This window comes from Maniola jurtina, chromosome 4 (genome assembly GCF_905333055.1).
Source record: "Maniola jurtina chromosome 4, ilManJurt1.1, whole genome shotgun sequence".
Lineage (NCBI taxonomy): Eukaryota > Metazoa > Arthropoda > Insecta > Lepidoptera > Nymphalidae > Maniola > Maniola jurtina.
The window spans coordinates 5,789,626-5,809,741 of NC_060032.1; the positions used below are offsets into that span (position 1 = coordinate 5,789,626).

Consider the following 20,116-nt stretch of genomic DNA (forward strand, 5'->3'; position numbering starts at 1 on the left):
CTGGAAAGCGCTCTAAGGGGGTGCCGTGTGTATGTCGGTGAGCGCCGGAACAGACGGGGTCCAAACTTGTATAGTTTAACTAACTTGTTACAAATAACTACAAACTTGACATTGGCTAATCATTGTAAAAGCCAGACGAGAGAGAGAAAAAAAAAAAAATCCTTAAATAATACTGTGTAAGTAGTGACTACAAATTCTTTAAATAATGTTCTACAGACCAGATAAGTCATGCACGGAAAGCTTGAAGCTGTCAGTGATGACTTCTTTAGGCGCATACATAGACAATGTATGGCCGCCCTTAGATATATTACAAAATTTTATGTAACCAACAAAAATTAAGAACAGCAAAGCTGTAATTAATACTAGACTATGTTCTGACAATTCTTTCAGACCCTGGGTATGATGAGTAGTTAACACTTTGTAAATAATTTAGACTTAATTCCTAAGTTAATCGGTTTTTAAGTATATCAACGGTAGATGGTTTTATTATTTGAATTTAATGTTTTAATATTAAGATTTACTGGACAACTGTTAAAAGTTATGTATAATTAAAAATATGAAAGAGAAAAGATATTTTATTTAAATTCTCCATCCCTATCTAATTAAATGTTTTTCAATGTCTTTTACCAGGTGGAATCTCAATATTGGGTGGACGCGATGTTACTTTTAACAACAATTTTACCAATGTAGTAAAATAGTAATCACCTGAAAAGTGAAAAACAATTGAAAGAAAACACAGTATTTGTTCAATGTTGTTTACATGGTTTTTATTGAAACTGTTACATATTAAATTTTGCACTTTTCTTTATGTTTCTTAAAGTTTAATCAAAACATACACCATTTGGTATTAAATGCTATTTAGTAGCGTATGTGAAGGTGACAATGGTCATTATTTACGTAGCTTATGTAAAATATGTAGATATAAGTGGCGCCTGCAGCAGGAGTCCTCAAATCGAGCAAGACAGTAGATATATTTCACTTTCGCGCTTTAAGGACTCGATCGGCATCACACACTAAAACTATTATATCGAGTTTTTACTCTAGATAAACAAATGTACAAAGCTATCACATTAAATTAACACAAAATATAATTATTAACATATCTCTGTAATTTAAATTGAATCTAAAAGAAAACGAAACCATAAACACAGCACTTTTAGTGTCTGTCACGTAAGGAAATAAAAACACTCTGATTGCACATAAACTGTTGTCCGGAGCTTTTGCGCCGCGATAACAACAAACTATGAATGACGTCACGAACCGCATTCGCACATTTACACAAGAGAGGGGCCGGAGGGCACTTCACGAGAGATGGAAGGAGTGTTGGCCCTCGGAGGCGGCGAGGCGCAGCTTGGCGCGCATGACCTCGGCGCCACTGTAGTCGGGCAGCTTGAGGTAGTTGACGCACGTCATCACCGACGGCAGGTACTCGTCGGGGTCCAGCGACGACTCCAGCGACTTGCGCACCACCGTCAGCGGCGGGTTCAGCGCCTTGAAGCCTGACGACACCACAATATATTCATATTATATATCGTGCTTCGGTTCAGGGATGTTTGATGTAGATAAACATCGAGAAACAAGTTGAGCTATCGATGCTTTTGCAACATTGAACATCCCTAAGCATACGACGGACAGGCGCGGATCCAGCCGTCAAAAAAAAGGTTGTGATCACAGCTAACAAAAACTCAAATCAAAAACTGCTACGCCACTTCCAAGTTAGCCTGCTTCAATCTTAGACTGCATCATCACTTACCACCAGGTGAGATCACGGTCAACAGCTAACTTGTATTCGAAAAGAAAAAAACAAGGTTGATCTTATCTACTTTACCTCCAGTGGGTAGCCGAGGGCTTCCAGTAACGAATTGCAAGAAAAGTCTTTGTTCCTCGCGATTGTACGAGGCTAGAATATCGATGAGCATCCGTATCGCCCGGGATTCAGCGTTGTAGCCGTGGTCCGGACGGATGCACTCAGCGAGCATCCGCGGCTCCCATCGCTGCTCACGACCACCTACAATTTTTACATAATTTGTAAAAAGGCTTCACTTCTCACACACCTCCAAATGCTGATCATTCTAGTTTTATGATTTCTTAAACTAAGCAATATATTTAACTAGATGATGAGGACTCCGTCCGCTACCTCTATACAAAATTTCATATAAATCGGTTTAACGAATAGACGCTTAAAAATCCCGTAGGAACTCTTTGATTTTTTTTTCGGGATAAAATGTAGTCTATGTCCATTCCCGGGATGTACTCTTCATCAATCAAATCTCATTAAAATCAGTTCAGCGGCTGAGCCGTGAAAACTTAACAGACAGACTGACACATTTCGCATTTATAACATTATAATTAGTATGGATTATCTCTTCAATATCTGTGTCTAGCAAGTAACAACTTTAGTTCACTCTGCACAGTAAAGTTATTTTTTGTCTATCACATTATTAAGTATTCAGCGATTGTTGGTACCTGACGAGCTTCCACAGAATACTTGCTCCAATTCCTCTGGGTAGAATATTTTTAAATTGTTTAAAGGGAATACTGATTCAAATCCTTCCTTGAACGCCTCCATCTGCTTGTTTACACCTGTAAAGTAAAAAAAAAAAAAGATCAGTTCGACATGAACAGAATAGAACTTTATTTTATCAGTAGTTAAGATTTAATTGTCGATAGTCAAAAATTAGCAAGTAGCATTGCAAATTGTTTACCAGTGTCAAAATTACACTCTTTCAAGGCCAATTATACTTTCTGAATTTTCGACGCTACAAGGTCATTGCCATCGCTCAGAGTTGTCAATAAGTTGCGTGGTATACTGCGGTTAGTTGTGCATGGTGCCATTTTTGAGCTTTTCCTTGATATTGTTATTGGCAGGCTCACCCTCTAGCAGCAGCCAGTGCGTGACGAGCGAGATGTAGTCGTGCAAGTTGTGCGCGGTGACGGGCAGGTCGCGGCCGCCGCGCCTGAGCTCCGTGCAGCCGTCGCCCGGCAGGATGAAGTCCAGTCCCAGCTCCTCGATGGGGCAGCCGTCCAGCTCCAGTCCGTTTATCTGTAGAGATTATACGATGACAGTCACTGCTAGTTGAATAGACTCTAATCAACTCATTCCTGATTTGTGGTCACAAACCGCACTAGGTCGTGGATTAGCTACTCCCAGTAGTGGACAATCAACATTTACAGATTCAATTTAAAATAAAGGCCTACGCAAATCAGCGGACGGGAATGCAGATTTTTATATTTTATATACTGACTATTTATATTTTTATGATTTTACAGACTGACCTCCAACCGAGGATTGCAGAGGATTTTTCTCTGCTGTATATCAGAAAAGAGCCTTGAAATTTTTTGCCGGCCTGTCAGGAAATCGTTAATCCTCCGCTTGAATAACCCCATGTTGAAATTTAGTGGAAATCTTATTTCAATTGGATAAGCTAACATATGAATTAATAAATTTACAACCCTCTGCCGCTGACTTGCGTCGACCCTCTTAAATTGTAGAGCACCACGTGCATTACTATGCACGTGGTGTCTCTATGATCTATAGGGAGGATAGGAGTAATAACTTTAGTTCGACATGGGCGGGGCTAAGCCTGGCACTCACCATCTGGCTGCGTTGCTCGGGCGTGTGCCTCGTGTCGGCCGCCAGCGCGCGCGCGCGGTCGGCGACGCGGCGCAGGCGGCACAGCGAGCGCCACAGCTCGGGCGCCACGTGCCGCACGTCGCTCAGCCCGAGCCAGCCCTGCTCGCTCACCACCCAGCGGTACATCGTCACCGACAGCGGGATATCCACCTTCAAATACACATCGTTTAGTCTCACTTAGGCTGTCGAACCCGAATTTGTATGAGGGAGTTTGTTTTTTCCGCCTTGAAACTGAAGTTTCAATAACAACTCAGCAATAGCCAGATTGACACAGGTTTGAAATCTGCTTGGTTCTGCAATTTGGCCACACAATTTATGTGTGTGTCTGTAAGTTGGATCTGTGATTCTTTAGATTTGATTTTTAACATTTTGTATTGAAAAATATTACAACTTTACCAATTCCCAACCATCTAATCTAGACGTAACCGTCCACTGTACACATCACAACGGACGGCAGCTGCAACTACATCAACTGTGGGGGAAAAACCCAGAACAGAAGAACAACTAAGCTTTGGTAAATAGAAAAATCAATTTTACTAACCATTCTAGAGTCCATGACTGCTTTAGCCATGAATTTCCCGAGAAACCGGAATTTCGCTTTGACCCTCGACAAGTGACTCGCGCGGGCGTTGCGGCCGATGGCCTGCGGGAAGAGGCCGCAGGGCCACGTGACGTAGGTGGCGTCGGGCGCGGGCGACGGGATCAGCGTCTCCTTCTCCAGCTCCGAGGGCTCCGGCGAGCGCTCCTCGTCTAGGGTGAGCGCGTCGCGCACGGAGGAGGCCAGCCGCGCCGCGGCGTCCGACGATCTATCCGTCACCACCGGCGGCTGGCTCTTGACTATTTCGCCACCGAACGAAGTCGGCTTTTGTTTGAAGTTCTCGCTGCCGTGCCAGAGGTCCAAATCCGCACGCTGCAGCTCCTGCGACACTAGAGCGTAAAACTCGAGCGTCGGTCCGAGACCAGTGCCAACTTCATTTTCGTACTGAATTTCAAGCAACGCCTGGAATCGTAAAAAGAATAATATAGAATTATGAGCAATTGGTACAATAAATCTTCACATATCGGTCGAGGCGCGGCAACGCGTGCTGCGCGTCCGCGCCCAATGCGTTCACGTTCGATGTACAATAAGAAGGTCCCAGTCACCTTGGAGTGCGCGAACTCGTGCATGACGTGCTCGGCCTGACGCAGCACGCTGTGGCGCTGCACGGTGCGCTTGCGGCGGTCGAGGCGCGGCGCCACGCGCTCCGCGTCCGCGCCCGCAGCCGCGCGCTCGCCGCCCGCCTCCAGCAGCCGCTGCAGCGCGCGGTCGCGGTCGAACGACACCACGTAGAACAGCAAGTGGCGCACCTCGAACGGAAATATGAACGGGCTGCGGATAGAGAACACATCCCGTAAATGAGGAAGCAAAAATTGTAGTCTGTAAAACAGTAGATTTCATGTCTCTCACGCAAAGATTAACAAAATTAGAAGATAAAAACTCACCAAGCATAAGCAACTTTTTTCAACCACGGAGGGAGATTTCCCGTCATGATGACCAATGGGTCCTGAAGTTGCCGGTTAGCTTTCGCTGCAAGCTGAAAATGAATGAAGACATGAATTTTTGCTTGAAAACTAACAGTTCTATGCGCTCCCCAACCTGTAAAGTACATAATATTGTCTAGCACAAGTACTGAAAGGAACGCGTCAAAATTGGACAGGCTTCGTCTGGAATGGACGGGGTTCGTCGGGACTGGATGGGATGCATCGGGACTGAACAGCGTACATCGGGGCTGGAAGGAGTGCCTCGCGACTAGTCCAGAAGACAGATGCATTGGAAAAGGACGCACTCCGCGTTGGGATTAAAGGAGTGCTCCAAATCTGGACACAATGTTTCAGGACCATATGATTGAAGCGCTCTGCAGTCACACACCATCACCTGCAGTCGCAGCGGTATATGCGGTGCTCACCTTGGCGTTGATGAAGTCCGCGTTGGGCACCAGCGGGCGGTGGTCGGGCAGGCAGGCGGCGCGGTACAGCGTGTGCCAGTGTCGCGACAGCGCGTGCAGTGCGCGCAGCAGCCCCAGCGCCGGAAGCGACGCGTCGCGCACCTCGCTCGCGCCCAGCGCCGACCGCAGCATCACTACGAGCGGCGACAACCGCGGCGGCACTATGCCTTCTATCATCAAAAAAATTAAACATTTTCTAACATGTTTCTTTACAATACATGCATTACTACGGAATGATGCAGTCTTAGATGGAAGCGGAACCTTGAAGAAGAATGACAGTTTTAATTAAACCTAAATCCCTTTGGTTTGAACAAGGCATCGTACCGGAACGCTAAATCGCTTGGCGGCACGACTTTGCCTGTAGGGTGGTACGGCTGATTATCCATAATATGGTGGAGTTAAACAAATATATTGTTGACATCTTTTTATGATTATTTTTAAATTGCAATTAAAATTATCGTTGTTGTTTAATTTGTAACATAAGTGTATGGACTGAAATTTGCATAAAATGTGAATAATGTCTTACCGTTCCACAAGAGGTCTGGTTTTCGCCTGGAAGATACTTTGGTGGGTTGTCCTTTGCCTTTACGAGAGGCGGACGCGTCGCTGCGCGGCGGCTCGGCCGCTTCCACGGCGCGGTAGTAGATCGTGTGAGTTTGAACCCAGATACCGGCGTTTGCTAACAAAAAAAAAAATACATTTTACCAATTTTATGGTGACGCATAAGCGAACCGGCCATGGAGGAAGTATATCATCTGTGGAACCTGCTTTACTGAGCTTTCAAACACCATAATTTTTACTGTACAAGCTTCCAGGTATCATACATATTTACATAATTGACAAAACAATCGTATATTGTATGGATACCAACAATTCTTAGCGAAGAAATTCTTAGAAAAGCTAGCAAATTAACAAATCAAACAATATTGGTGTTGACAATTGATTGTAGTTTGGATTGATAGATCAGTCAGTCAGTCACCTTTTCCTTTTATATTATTTAGATTTAATGAGGTACCTAAGGGCGTCTCGGTGTCGGTGTCGGCGTCGGTCTGCTCGCCGAACTGGCGCACGGCCTGGTACACCGTCATGTTGTAGGGCAACACGGTGTCGCCGATCAGGAACTCCAACTTGTGGTCAGCACTGAAAATAAACCAATATACTTTGTGGGGGACTGTAACAGTTAAGGCGAGTGCCTTAAGGCCTGCCCGCGAAATTCAAATTTAATTTGGTTTTTCGCAATTTGTAAACTAATACGACAACGTAGGCTTATGGCATTCTAATCCGACAGTGGCAGTATCATCTTCACAGGTTTATATAAAAATCTTTACTTGAAAAGGTCCAGTTTAAGAAATTAATTAAAGTATTGACTATGCTCACAAATTAGTAGGTCGGTCTCATGCCCCTTAACAGGTTACAGTCGCAATGAGTTGAGCTAAAATCTAGAAATGAGTCCATAAGACAAGTGCGAGTAATATAAATATTAACTAGATGGCTGGGATCTCTACACCCGCTGAGAAAACAGCTGATAATCCTCAAACTGTTGAACAGATTTTCATCAAACATAACTAAGAACAATCCTTCTAGATTTAGAAGAACAGAAGACTTTCGAATAAAAGAAATCGCATTCGGTCGATACTTTGCGATGCCCCAGACAGAATGTACACAAGTTAAACATATAACACCTCTCCGTTTGTGTCGACGGTAAAAAATAGAGAAGGGTGAGAATCAAAACACGTTACTAACTCGACGGGGTGGTGCGGCGGCGTGGCCAGCGCGTCGTCCACGTCGTCGTCGGACGCGGGCTCGTCGTCCGACTGCGCCGCGCACGCCTCCCGCGACCGCGCGCTCGCGTAGCCGCGCTGCGCGAGGTAGCTGTGTGCAAGTATACACAATACTATTCAACTGTCTCTCACTAACAAATTACTGCCTTTTAATAAGCTCAAAAGTTATTAAACTGTAACGGAATTCAATATCACAGAACATATCCACATGGTATAACGCCAGCCCGGCTAGCATGGGCAGTAGATAACAATTATATCCCCGATTATATCCACTGATTTCTATGACATCAGTGGATATTCCACATGGGACAGTACTATGTGACAGTTCCACATGGGACTACTAGTAAATGACGACCAGGAAATCATGGCTAAGTTTGAACATAATGAACTATAACTTACCGTTCAATGGCTTGCACTAAAGCTAGGGGGTCTATCCGCACAACACCACCTTTCCACTGCTTCAAGTTGGTGCACGTCGGATGACGTTTGAGATCACACTGAAATGAAAACAACATTTTACAAGATTGTATGGGTTTTTACCACGCGAGGAGCTCAACTAACCAAATAACAAACAAACGGATCAGCATGATTTTTGCATAGATATAGTTAAAAAACATGGCAAGTGACATATTATGCTACTTTTATCTCGTAAAATCAAAACTTCCCACGGGATTTTAAAACCCTTGCGTACGAAGTCGCAGGCATCAGCTAGTGCTTAATAAAAAGTAATGATGAGGTCTAGGTTGGAGCGCGCGTGCCAGAAGATGACTATTTACTCTTGCCTTGAAAGTATTTAAGTTATACGTGGCACGAAACATGGCTACCGGAAGGTTCGTATCGGAAATGTTGAGCAAGAACAAGGAGTGGGCGATACAAAACGTATTATTAAAACTATATATGGCTTCATCTAATATCCGATATCGGGCTAACCTAAGACTATGTATCGGGCGAAACACTGTATTGCCTTGTGCCCGACGGTCGATCGTGATTTGCGACGATATTGTATTGCAGTAGTAGTATCAAAATTAGAATTGTATCAATCCTTTGTCTAAAATCGTTGCAGATACGGTATCAAAATTTCGGGTCCACTCCTAGGAAGAACGTTTCTTGAATCGGGATCAGGCGTCAGCTTACCATGAGCTGATGGGTGTTGAAGAACTTGAGCGCGGAGGTGGCGGGGCGCGCGGGTAGGTCGTGCACGCGCACGGGGAACTGCTCCAGATGCGACACGCACGCGTTCACCTTGCTCACCAGCGCCGCCAGTGCGCCCGCGCCGCCACCCGCCGCCGCCGCGCCCAGTGTGCGGGCCTTCTCGCGCCACTCCGCATCGCTGCCAAAGTTACATCATTTTTATACGTAGACTAGCGACCCACCGTGCCTTCGCACGGCTGTAATGTAGATACTTATGCGGTGCGTAGTCCGTTGCGTAGTTTACAAGATCTAAGCGTGCAGAGGGACAGACAGCAAGAAGCGACTTTGTTTTATACTATGTAGACAAGTACGCTTAGCGTTTGAATGACCACTTGTTAAATAGCCTTGTAAATTCTCTACAACGAATGTGTGTAACGAGAAAAGATTAGAACTCACTCAGAAACTAGAGGCAGGTCAGCGAAAACGTGCAGGAAAAGTCGTAGCCGCTCTTCGGCTGCGGCAAGTTCGGCCGAGTCTCGGCCTTCGCCCTCAGCCTCGCGCTCGCCTTCCGCCTCGTCCGCCGCCGTGCCCGTCAGGAACTGCAGCAATGCACTTAGTACGCCCGAGTGGTTTACCTGGGAAAATGACACAATTACACCTTTAAATTAAGTGAAGCACAGTTGTGATAACGAATGTTAATCTATTGCGATTGTTAAGTTGGTTATTGGATGGGCGCCCGACTTTGAAAGTACGAATTTGGTTAAGCCGACGGTTCCGATTATTGTCACTAACATCTTACAATAATTGTGAAATCTAAGAGTCGAAATCTCTTCTCTTACTCAAGTTGTATGCGGAAGGATCTGGGAATCCGTTGCATTATTATTCCAAGAGATCTCCTACCATTATGTGATTAATGGAGAAATCACAGAACCGAGAGGTTGCAGTTTCAATGTACTGGAATTACGACCTCGCACCTGGAAACGCCACACACGCAAGCACGCACGCATACTAACCTCGAAGGGCGAGACGTCGTGGTCGAGCAGCGTGTCGCGCAGATGCGCCAACGCGGCGGGCGCGCGGTGCGGCAAGGCAGCCGCCAGCGCCGCCAGCTGCTCCAGCGCGCCCGCGCCGCCGCCCAGCGCACCCCACTCCCGCTGCAGGCGGCCTGCGCGCCACACGATCCACTCCCGAACTTTCTCCCTGCAATACTCCTCCGTGTTAACCATTGACTCATACATGGTGTAATTAGAACACTAGCAAAAACTTAGTGCTATTATTACTACCTAAGCACAATCCAATGCCAATAACCATTTGCCTTATACTTGCAGTTTTAGTGATTTTGTATTTTTCAAACCTCGTGCAAAACTCAGCCTCGCAGCACCTATCACCGCATCGGTCGTTGGTCTCTAGCGTTAGTCAGATGTTTGATTTGCAATACATTGCGAACTTTTAGAAAATAAAAGTTTTTTTTTGGTGGTATCTTATCTCTGTCTATATTCATATCTGTACTATCCCTATCTTTTTTACTAGCGTTCTACCTACACTCTGTATACATGACTGCATAAATATAGAGCCAAGCACAAGTAAAAATGTCGCCATATACACAGAGCTACTCTATGAAGTGTAGCCACATTGAAATCTCTCACGTGACTGCTATGGCACACACGCGTGAAAAAAACCAGTATAGTGCATTTCCATACTAAGCATTAACAGTGTACAATCCACAGCCTTACTTGTTTTGAACGGTGAGATTGGTGGAGGTGTGCGGCGAGGCGAGCAGCGCGGAGTCCTTGTGCGCGTGCGGCGAGCGGCCCCAGCGCGACGGGTTGAGCGACGATAGGAACGACGAAGTCTTCGACGCGCCCAATCGGCTGGCAGAGCGCGCCGCACCTACCGCGCCCGCTACACCCGATGCTGGAAACATTCATATTTTTTTACACCACTCACTGCGATGCGATTCTAGATGCTCGTTCGGGAGTTACTCTATAATCCTTCAATACGCTTGGGATTTAACCCAGCGCCCGTAACGTAAGATATTACACTACCCACTTTCAAATTTATAACATTAGTAAATATATGAACGTTTAATTTAAAAATTATAGCAATCAGGTACTATTTTCAAACTTTATCAAGTTTTATTTGTCATAAAGTAGACATGAGTCTTATGTGAATTATTCCTCCACTTATTACAAGTAAAACACAATGAAAGGTTCATCTAACGTTGGTTATATTAAAATTATAAGATTAAGACACACTAGACGCACACTTAATTTCGCTCGTGCACCGAATATTATCCACAGAAATCTGTGCTGTCAATAGTGAGATAGCAGAACCACATATCTATGCCTATTCGGATACACGCGTTAAATAAATGAAATAAAAAATGAAAATACATACAATGCTGCGCAACGGCCGCAGCGGCGGGCGTGGCGGCTAGCGCGACGGCGTGCGGCGCGGGTGCGTCGTCGCGGCGGCCGCGAGGCGTGCGCGCGCTCGCGCCCGCCGCGCTGCCCGACCGTTTCACCGCGCGCTTGCGCTTCAGCATCTCTGTTAGCGGGCTGCCAGATCTAGAAAAACAACGTTACGGTATTACTTTCATACTAGATGACCCACCCCGGCCGGAGGGACGTGTCAACGAGGGGCAAGTTGTTTGGAGGACAAAAACGTCTTGTCGAAAGAGATAGAGGTACCTATATCTCTCCTCTTCTCAAAGAATGTACTTTTTTGTCAATTAACAACGTCCCTAAATAACGTGTCAACAGATTACGGATTATTTATTAATTTCAGCCCTATATATCTCGCAGCAATTAGTCCAGATAATAATCGGACAATACTTAGTTATTATAAATAGCCCTTGAAGGAGCTCACCTGTGTACTGTTGTAGTTGATGGCTGGTGCGCGGACGCCGAGGTTGCTGGACCCGCTTCAGCGGCCGTTTCAGTAGCTGGCACTGTCAAATTAAATGTTCCGTTAGTATCCCGATCACTTATTCCCAAGACTTAAAAATTTAAAAATCAAATGTTTTTCTTTGTATTTGGCCAGCTGATGTCCCAGATTTCGTCTGCGTGGGTTTATAATCCGCGTGGATAAAAGTAGTATATGATACGTTCCAAGTATAAAACTCGTCACACACAAAATTTCGCATTTACAATACAGGTAGTGGTCTACTCTATGACAACTACCCAAGCAAGATTACAAATCGCTATGTAAAAAAAAATATACATGCCAAGTTGTCGTGTGAACATTTGTTTGTCTCTGGTACTTTTCGAGCGTGACTGTAGATTAATTTAATTGTTACTCCTTCACGCCACAACCCATTTAGCCGAAAATTACAATAGAGATAGCTCATATCCTGAATTAGCACACATAGCTACTTTATATACTGGAAAATCAAAGTTCCCAGCAGTCACCATCTAGTTATCAAAATGTAATATCCAGTTAGTTAAATATACTTAGGTTGAGATCTATAGAGCGCACTTTTACTATGCTTAGACTTAAGACACTGTTCAAACGAGACAGCGTTATATCGATGGCATAAATCTGTCTCGTTTTAACTGAAACTTAAGTCTGACCAAAGTCAAAGTACGCTCTACAGATCTCAGCCTTAGAACGTTCACGTGCAGGAAACGTACATGCAGAGCATCATACCATGCAATAGAATTAAATCCCATATTCGGTGTGAGGTGTGCGTGAGCGGTAAGCAATGTGTCAGTGATGTCTCAAAGCACTTACGTAACGAGCTAGCAATGAAAGAACCTGAAGCGGAGAACGCCAGCGACAAGTTGTGGTGGTCGAGGGACGAGCCCGAAGTCGACGCGGGGGGCGACGAGCCCCCGCCTGCGCGTGCGCTTGTGCCACTCGGGGACTGACACAAGAAAAAACAATGTAACTTCAACTTCAACAGAAGTAGTTTTTCTACTTAACAATATGTATTTAAAATTATTTAGGGTAGAAAGTCTCTAATAACCGTCACCTTGAGCTTAGGGTGCCGCGAGGCCTGCGGCGCGGTGGCGGGCGCGCGCTCGGCGAGCTGCAGCACCTGGTGCAGCACGCCCTCGCGGCGGAACTGCACGCCCATCTCCTCGGGCAGCCGCTGCATCAAGATCTCGGCGAGCTGCAGCGACCCCACTACGATGCGGAGGTCGCTCGACGCCATCATACCCGCGATATGTGATGAAATGACCTAAACGTGAAAATATGCCTTATATTTTGTCAAAATATAAATTTCATTCATACAATGCTTGGTAGATTAAAATATGGTTTGATGACTACTCGAGTTATTTGTAACTTTGATATTTAAAAAGTTCTGAGAATGGACATTTCACTCAACAAGATTCCTTGGTTCGTTCGGCAAAATTAAGTTAACAAGAGCTATACACCATTTTAACCAATCACCAAGTGCGAAATATACTTATACAATATATAAGAATCGATAATCCTACCTGCGTCTTGAGCACTTGCCGCAGGAGCGCCGCGTCCGCGTAGTACACGGCGCGCAGGATGGCCTTGAGCGCTTGCGCGCGCAGCGCCGGCCCGGCTGAGCTCCAGTACACCTCGTGCAGCACGCCCAGCAGCGCGCGCACCAGCGACGGGTTGCGGCGCACCATGTCTATACGCGGGTCTACAAACAAAATGTATCTACTCTAGAGATTTTTAATTATTTATTATTACATATTTATATTATATATTTATTTATTAGCTCACTGGTAAAATGAGAAAAATCATGTGAAAAGCCTTTTCATATGTAACACTCGCTATCTTACTTAAAGTAGCTAAACTTACTTAAAGTAGCTAGTAGGTAGTAAAGAATTTTAAAGCTAATTTTCACTAAGTTTGAGAATTATCACATTTAATACCAGTATATTTTTTAAATTTCGCACGTGCGAGCTAAGGCACTTAACAGCGCGCGAGCGAGAATAATCGCATCACTGCATGTAAGAAAAACATCTAGATCAATTAATGTAGCAAACATCACTTGCTACGTTTCACGGAAAGTTAATTTTAGCAAAATTATATTTATTTTGATCTTAGGATCAGAGCCCACAAACGCGATTTTAGAACAAAGGCACCATAGAAATACAAACAGCCATAACCAAATGCTCTTCTATGAAAATGTTTTTAGCCCGACTCAAGAGGGTGGTCAGTAAAAGTTTATCTTTCAATTTGAACAGTATATAGAATCATTTCTATTATTTGGTAAAACTGAAAGGTCGTCTTACCAGGTGCAGCAGCATTAGCAGCGTTGGGGTCGGCGAGGGGCGGCGCGGGCGCGACGCGCTGCACGGGGCGCGCTGTGCCGGTGTGGTCGTTGAGCTGCTGCATGGCGGTCAGGTCCACCGTGTAGGAGCGGCCGAGCGTGCTCAGGCACACTTCCTCTTCGCCCGCCGCGGCGCCGGCTTCAAGAGCGCGACATTCCGCCCAGGAGTATGAGCGCCACACGCCTGTTCATATTATACGGAAATCATTTTATGTTATTCAAGGCGAGAATCGAATAATATATGAGGAAAGCTCCGTATAGATAGCCACTACCAAAGCTAGAAGAATAAACAAGAAATATTGATTACTTTTCACGACAATGCGACGCAAACGGTACAGCGGTTTAATGGCATAACGGTACAATGATCGACGAATGTAATTAACAGACGAGTTTCGTTGTTTAATGATAATAACCATTAAGAATAATAAGTAGTCACTCACCTCTATCGTCTCTCCATTGCCACTGAGCGGAGCGGTCAGTGGGCGCGGACCAGGGCCGGTCCAGATGCGCATCCACCGCGAATATTCCATCCGTGGGCAAACGCGGCATAAGCTCGCCGATCAAACAAGTGATCTCATACAGCTCTTGCGGAAGACGCGGAATCAATTCCACTTGCTGTAAATAATTACAGATTTTCAAAACCACATACATTCTTAATCCATTGAAAACATACGAGTCTGGCACAATACGTACATGGTTCAAGTGTGTACATAAACATAGGAGAGTTATATATTATAACCTGGACCAGGTTTTTAACTTCAGTCATCACTGAAAATTGAAGGTATATTTAAAAAATTGAATATTAGCCATTCCTCTTTCCCGTCCAACTAAGCCTAACACCTGTGCTAGGGGTATGGGTACGACAATAGTTCCCCTTTGCCCTCCGACTAAGCGTAAAGGTTGCGCTAGAATTGGATATGACAGTAATGCAGCGGGTGGGGTTTGAACCGCCTACGTATCAGACTTTAATCTGCTCCGTAACCGTTACCTATTGAGGTTTTTACGTACCTCCTGATGCAGGCTGGATCCTGTCAGCAAGCAGAGCAGCGTGTCGGCAATGGAGCGCTGGTGCAGCGCCAACGCAAGTTGCGGGCACGCGGCACACATCACCCACAGCAGCCGCAGAACCGTGATGAACGTGCCGCCTGAGATCAGCGGCGGCTGCACTACCAACTGTGGACAATGGCCATATAGAATATTCTGATATGAACCACTATGGTGTGAAATGCTCTCCCGGCGTCTGTTTCCTGCCATGTATAACCTGAATAACTTCAAGGCAAGTGTGAATAGACATCTACTAGGCAAGCGCGCTCCAACCTAGACCACATCGATGCATGATCGTTATCAAGCACAAGCCTATCACTCAATAAAAAACCCACTGATTTATGTAACAAGTTATGTTTCGGTTTCCAATAAACCTTAATAATTGTGAGTAAAAGCAAAATGGGTAGCAGTGGTTTTTATTTTCGATAAAAAAGTTTGATACTATATTAAAACTTAAAATTTCATAATTTATAAATTAAAACCATTAGCATGTCGGTGACGCGACCTTAAAGTATTTACCCATCCCAAAATTGCCCAACGCGCCTAAAAAAGTTTTTACGTCAAACTACGGTGGTTGGGGTGCTGTTATGTTTACAGACAGAAAAAATATTCAAAGTTGAGAGTTGAATTGTTTTCTTCAACAGATTTTTCTTAAGCCTCAAAAATTTGGAGCAAATGGGTAAGAATAGTTAATAGAATGAATGTAATTCATGGTTAGCCAATCTTTTCGGCTGATAAAATACAACCTTAGATGCTCCAATGAAATTAGTTCCCTTATCAGTATAGAAATCAGAGCAGCATCCGCGTTTTGCTACGAATTACTAAAGTCCTAAATGTGAGTCCGAGATCAGCTGTAGGTGTAAAAAATTGGAAAGATGGAATTATATATATGAGATATAAAAACTCAAGAAAATCTTTTTACTTACAAGCTGTTGCAAGTTGGTTAGTAGTTCCGGGGTAGCAATTTCTTGGAGTCTTGCTGGATCATGTTGGAAGCTGTCCACAAGGCGGGAGAAGGCTAAGCACACACACTCAACTGACTTTTTATCCTGTATTGTAAGTCTGGGGACAAAATAATTTCGATTATTTTAGATACAAATCAGAATGAATAAAGGCACAATTAGAATCATTTTTTACACAACTGCTCAAAAAAGAAGAGTAATGTTTTCAGGATGTATATTGTTTTTGGGTCGGGAATTCCTTTATTCCACCATAACTCCTAAATGCTTAAATAGATTTGAATTTATGGGGTATCGTTAGAATCCTTGCACCATCCTGAACGACACTGGCTATAATTTTTCTGGAAAAAAAAGCAATATGGCGGTTGTATGGCGCCATTTTTGTATGTAAAAACTTTATCTTTTTATTTAGTTTTTTGGCAGGGCAGGGTACACAAGCAGATTTGTTAGACAAAAACTTATTACCTGTTAGCAAGTAATTGTAGCGAGTCTCTCACAAGATGGAACTCGTCGATAGTGAGATTCTGGCAGCAGTTGGCCGTTATGGAGAGCGCAGCGCGCTGCGCGTTGATTGAGAAGAAGTCTAGGTATGTGAGGCAAGCTGACACACCTCGCTGAAAAGGAATAAGATATGTTCAGATTAGAAATCAGTGTTTGTGAGACCATCAAGGTCATTCATTCCATTAGCATTTGGATGAGGTAACATGAATAATATTAGTATGGATCGTCAGTGGCGTGGCGTTAGTTAGAAAAGCTATTTTCTGGCAAGATCATAAAGATACGTAAGTATTGCGCTATTTCAACTAGGAAGTAGTGCTTTTATGCTACTATGACCTGCAAACCGCTGAATACACTGATCTACCGTGACTAAAATACTAACTAGCTAGCTGGTAACTGAAATATTTTCAATCAAATAACTGCAGAGTTTCCTGGTAGTTCTTCCCGGAGTGGAAGTAAAATTTTGTCCTTAGAAGGGCACTTGTAAAATTTTATTCGAATAAATGTCTTTCATTTCTATTTTAAACCCATTCCTACTTTTCTAGACTTGCTGTATACTTAGCACTTTAAAGAAGTTATGTGTAAGCGTAAACTCACCGCTTGCAGTATAGCCTTGGAATGTCTGCGCGACAGCATGTCGAGAGCGGTGAGGCTCTGCTCAGCCACGTCCATGCAGGTGATGGCCTGCAGCTTGTCGAGGAAGGCGGGCACGGCCAGCGCCACGGCGCCGCTGCTGCGCGGTAGCGCCTCCAGCATATACGTGAGCGCGCGGCAGGCGTGGTTCATCTGCGTATACCGTAATAATATATTAATTACCCACATTATGATTCCCTTTTCCCCTGCGTTTAAACTAAACGTTTAATTGATCTCACGATTATTTGATTTCCATTATAAACTTATAAATTGGTACGGTAATAGAAACTATTCAGGCTTACATCGATTAAATAGACTATTTGAAGGCGCAGGGAGAAATCTTCGAACTAAAATCATTTTCAAATCCAAGCACAAATAAAAAAAATGCAAATGTTCTCACCATATCAAAGTTGTGTTCAGCAGCCAGTAGGTTGATAAGCGCCGGCACCACTTGCCGTACGGGGAACCCAGCGAGAGTGTCCTCGTTGCCCATCACCAGCAGTTGGCACATCTCTATCACGGCTTGCAACTGTTGCCCTTCATCACCGGTGGCTTGCAGTCCCGCTAACAGTTGTGCTGCTTTTGAAGCCGCTGTTGGACAATTAACAAATATTATGATTGATGAAATCTAATGCATCCCATGAATTATTAGGGAGAATATTGTATGAGTGTGAAAGTAGAATTTGGTTGTCAACCTTACACTATTCTTCTGGACACCAAAGAGTATGTCAACATAGTTGTATTGCTACTGGCGGTTCGTATAATATTTGACGGCCGATTTCGCCTTCCTTGTAAGAGCATGTATTTAGTCTATAGTACTCATTAGAGCGAGCAGTTTAAGCAATGCTTGCAGGCGGCTAACACTTTCAGAGTCTAAAACTCTTAAATTGCAAGTATGACTATTCTTGCTCAGCAGAGTAAAGATCCTGTGCAAAAAGTGCTGCATTGTCAAGCGCACCACAAGCAAATCCGGAGGCAGCTTGAGCGCTCGCAAGCGGCCGACATTTTACTTTCAGACTTCTCAAAAGCTAACAACAGACAACAGTCAAACTTGCTCACCAGAGTTAGCGGTGACGGTCCTGTGCAAGAGATGCTGCATCCTCGGGCCGAGCGCGCCGAGCAAGTGTGGAGGCAGGCCACGTGCTTCGAGCAGCGCTTGTAGTCGGCCGACTTCCCCCTCTTCAGAAGAGGATTCCTCGGCGACGGCGCTGGCGCCAGCGCTGCTGCTGCTGCCGGCAGCCGCACCCGCACCGCCGCCGCCCGCGCACTCCTCTGCTGATGACGATGCTGCAAACCAACATTTTAATCAGTTAAAACCATTGATGTAGGTATAGATTACAGATCACGAACAAAATGACATTGCTCAAGTGGCCAAGTCTGTCTGTCGGCCAGCTGGCTGTACTCGTGGATCGTAATAGTAGAGATAAAATTTCAGTGTCGCTATAAAAAAAAATATCAAAAGGGCCGCCAAAAAAAATAAAATAAAAAATACATAGTACGTTAATCTTGTAAGATGGTACGGAACCATTCGTGTGCAAGTCTGACTTACACTAGACCAGTTTTTTTTATAACTAAAAGAGTATTACTAAAGAGTAGTATAACTTATGTGATGTTATTATTATTACCTTTGCCCTTAGGCTTCCCATCGTTGGACGCGTTGTCGGGCATGGCAGCGGAAGCTGACACCGGCGGCGTGGACGACGTGGATGCGATGGCACCCTACAACAAATCCGTACATAAACACAACACACACAAACAACCCAGCCAAGAAGTGAAACTTAAGGATTTAATGTACCTTGCATCAAATTATCTATCTTCTATGTATAATATAGATACAAGGACGACACTGTGCTCCACCTTTTACAGGAAGCCTGTGGAGTCAATGTACATGAAAAGCATACAGTTTTTTTTTTTTTTTTTTTTTTTTTTTTATTCACTATAGGCAAGCGCTTGACCACAATCACACCTGATGGAAAGTGATGATGTGGTCTAAGATGTGACGCGTTTACCTAGAAGGTGCCTATTCACTCTTGTTTTAAAGATACCCGGATTGTAATTGGTAGGAAACACAGATCGGGGAAGAGTATTCCAAACCTTAGCCATGCGTATGAGGAATGAAGACGCAAAACGTTTCGTGCGTGTAGATGGAATGTCGACGACATAAGGATGGAAACTCGCCCGACGTCTTGCGGTTCGGTGGTAAAATGGTGAAGGGGGGACAAGATCGAAAAGTTCCTGTGCACACTCTCCGAAATATATCCTATAAAACACCGATAAGCCAGCGACCTTACGGCGGTGATCAAGACTATGAAGTTTCGCCAACAAAGGAGAGTCTTCGCCTACAAGTCTCCTAGCTCGACGATCAACGGCATCCAGAGCTGCTAGTTGATATTTAGCGGAGCCATCATAGAGGTGACTGCAGTACTCCATGCACGACCTGACTTGTGCTTGATACAAAGTTATCAGTTGGCGCGGCGTGAAGTACTGCTTGACCTTGTTGAGAATGCCTAGTTTTTTTGCGGCGGTCTTGGCTTTGGCTTCGATGGATCTTCCGAAGTTGATGTTAGCAGACACGTCGAGACCTAGGAGATCAATATGATCGGTGATATTAATAGATATATTCCGGAAAGTGGGAGTCAAGGTAAAAGGACTCCGTTTAGCTGTGAGTAGACACGCCTGCGTCTTGGTAGCGTACCACAGTGCCATAAAATGCTTTTATATATTATACTAGCGACCCGCCCCGGCTTCGCACGGGTGGACTACCACGAAAAATCCTATCTATTTTCCGGGATAAAATATAGCCTATACGGATTCGGAAGAATCCCTCTAAGTAATGGTAAAAGAAATTTTGAAATCGGTCCAGTAGTTTTTGAGCCTATTCAATACAAACATACAAAAATACAAAGGTTTCCTCTTTATAATATTAGTATAGATTTATTATATTATATTTTTTGACTTGACTCTTACCGTGGTTAGAGGCTGAGGATGAGACCGACTGGACCCACCACCGGTACTGGCACACGAACCCAGACTGCTTTTACCTGCTGGAAGGAATTCTTACTTTATTTACTGTTAGATGCGCGCGCAGTGCCCACTTACATATGTACAATGCAAGAGTGCGTGTTATTTATTTCATTGTAATAGAAATACTTTAATATTAATAGAAATACTTTAATATTAATTTTGTGTTAACA

The 20,116-nt window shown here is 44.3% G+C and overlaps 1 protein-coding gene across 5 annotated transcripts in view; it reads right to left on the minus strand.

Annotated features, from left to right (window-relative positions):
* Positions 1–741: 741 nt before the first annotated feature.
* Positions 742–20,116, minus strand: part of LOC123864753 (E3 ubiquitin-protein ligase TRIP12) — a 44,708-nt gene continuing 25,333 nt past the window's right edge. For 3 of the 5 annotated variants that reach the window (XM_045905385.1, XM_045905384.1, XM_045905383.1), the window contains 32 exons: positions 19,890–19,966; positions 18,548–18,641; positions 17,982–18,209; positions 17,323–17,513; positions 16,887–17,075; positions 16,257–16,405; positions 15,759–15,894; positions 14,797–14,961; positions 14,229–14,403; positions 13,751–13,972; positions 12,974–13,152; positions 12,505–12,714; positions 12,264–12,396; positions 11,400–11,481; positions 10,929–11,098; positions 10,265–10,445; positions 9,545–9,731; positions 8,988–9,166; positions 8,535–8,730; positions 7,800–7,897; positions 7,363–7,491; positions 6,635–6,759; positions 6,146–6,298; positions 5,581–5,789; positions 5,117–5,208; positions 4,778–5,003; positions 4,176–4,634; positions 3,596–3,784; positions 2,875–3,043; positions 2,467–2,583; positions 1,829–2,008; positions 742–1,499 (listed from right to left, as the gene is read on the minus strand). In XM_045905385.1, the coding sequence (XP_045761341.1) occupies positions 1,303–1,499; positions 1,829–2,008; positions 2,467–2,583; positions 2,875–3,043; positions 3,596–3,784; positions 4,176–4,634; positions 4,778–5,003; positions 5,117–5,208; positions 5,581–5,789; positions 6,146–6,298; positions 6,635–6,759; positions 7,363–7,491; positions 7,800–7,897; positions 8,535–8,730; positions 8,988–9,166; positions 9,545–9,731; positions 10,265–10,445; positions 10,929–11,098; positions 11,400–11,481; positions 12,264–12,396; positions 12,505–12,714; positions 12,974–13,152; positions 13,751–13,972; positions 14,229–14,403; positions 14,797–14,961; positions 15,759–15,894; positions 16,257–16,405; positions 16,887–17,075; positions 17,323–17,513; positions 17,982–18,209; positions 18,548–18,641; positions 19,890–19,966 (5,486 nt within the window). In that variant the 3' untranslated portion in view covers positions 742–1,302. The remainder of the gene's footprint in view (positions 1,500–1,828; positions 2,009–2,466; positions 2,584–2,874; positions 3,044–3,595; positions 3,785–4,175; positions 4,635–4,777; positions 5,004–5,116; positions 5,209–5,580; positions 5,790–6,145; positions 6,299–6,634; positions 6,760–7,362; positions 7,492–7,799; positions 7,898–8,534; positions 8,731–8,987; positions 9,167–9,544; positions 9,732–10,264; positions 10,446–10,928; positions 11,099–11,399; positions 11,482–12,263; positions 12,397–12,504; positions 12,715–12,973; positions 13,153–13,750; positions 13,973–14,228; positions 14,404–14,796; positions 14,962–15,758; positions 15,895–16,256; positions 16,406–16,886; positions 17,076–17,322; positions 17,514–17,981; positions 18,210–18,547; positions 18,642–19,889; positions 19,967–20,116) is intronic. The other 2 variants (XM_045905386.1, XM_045905387.1) reach the window with 2 other exon arrangements.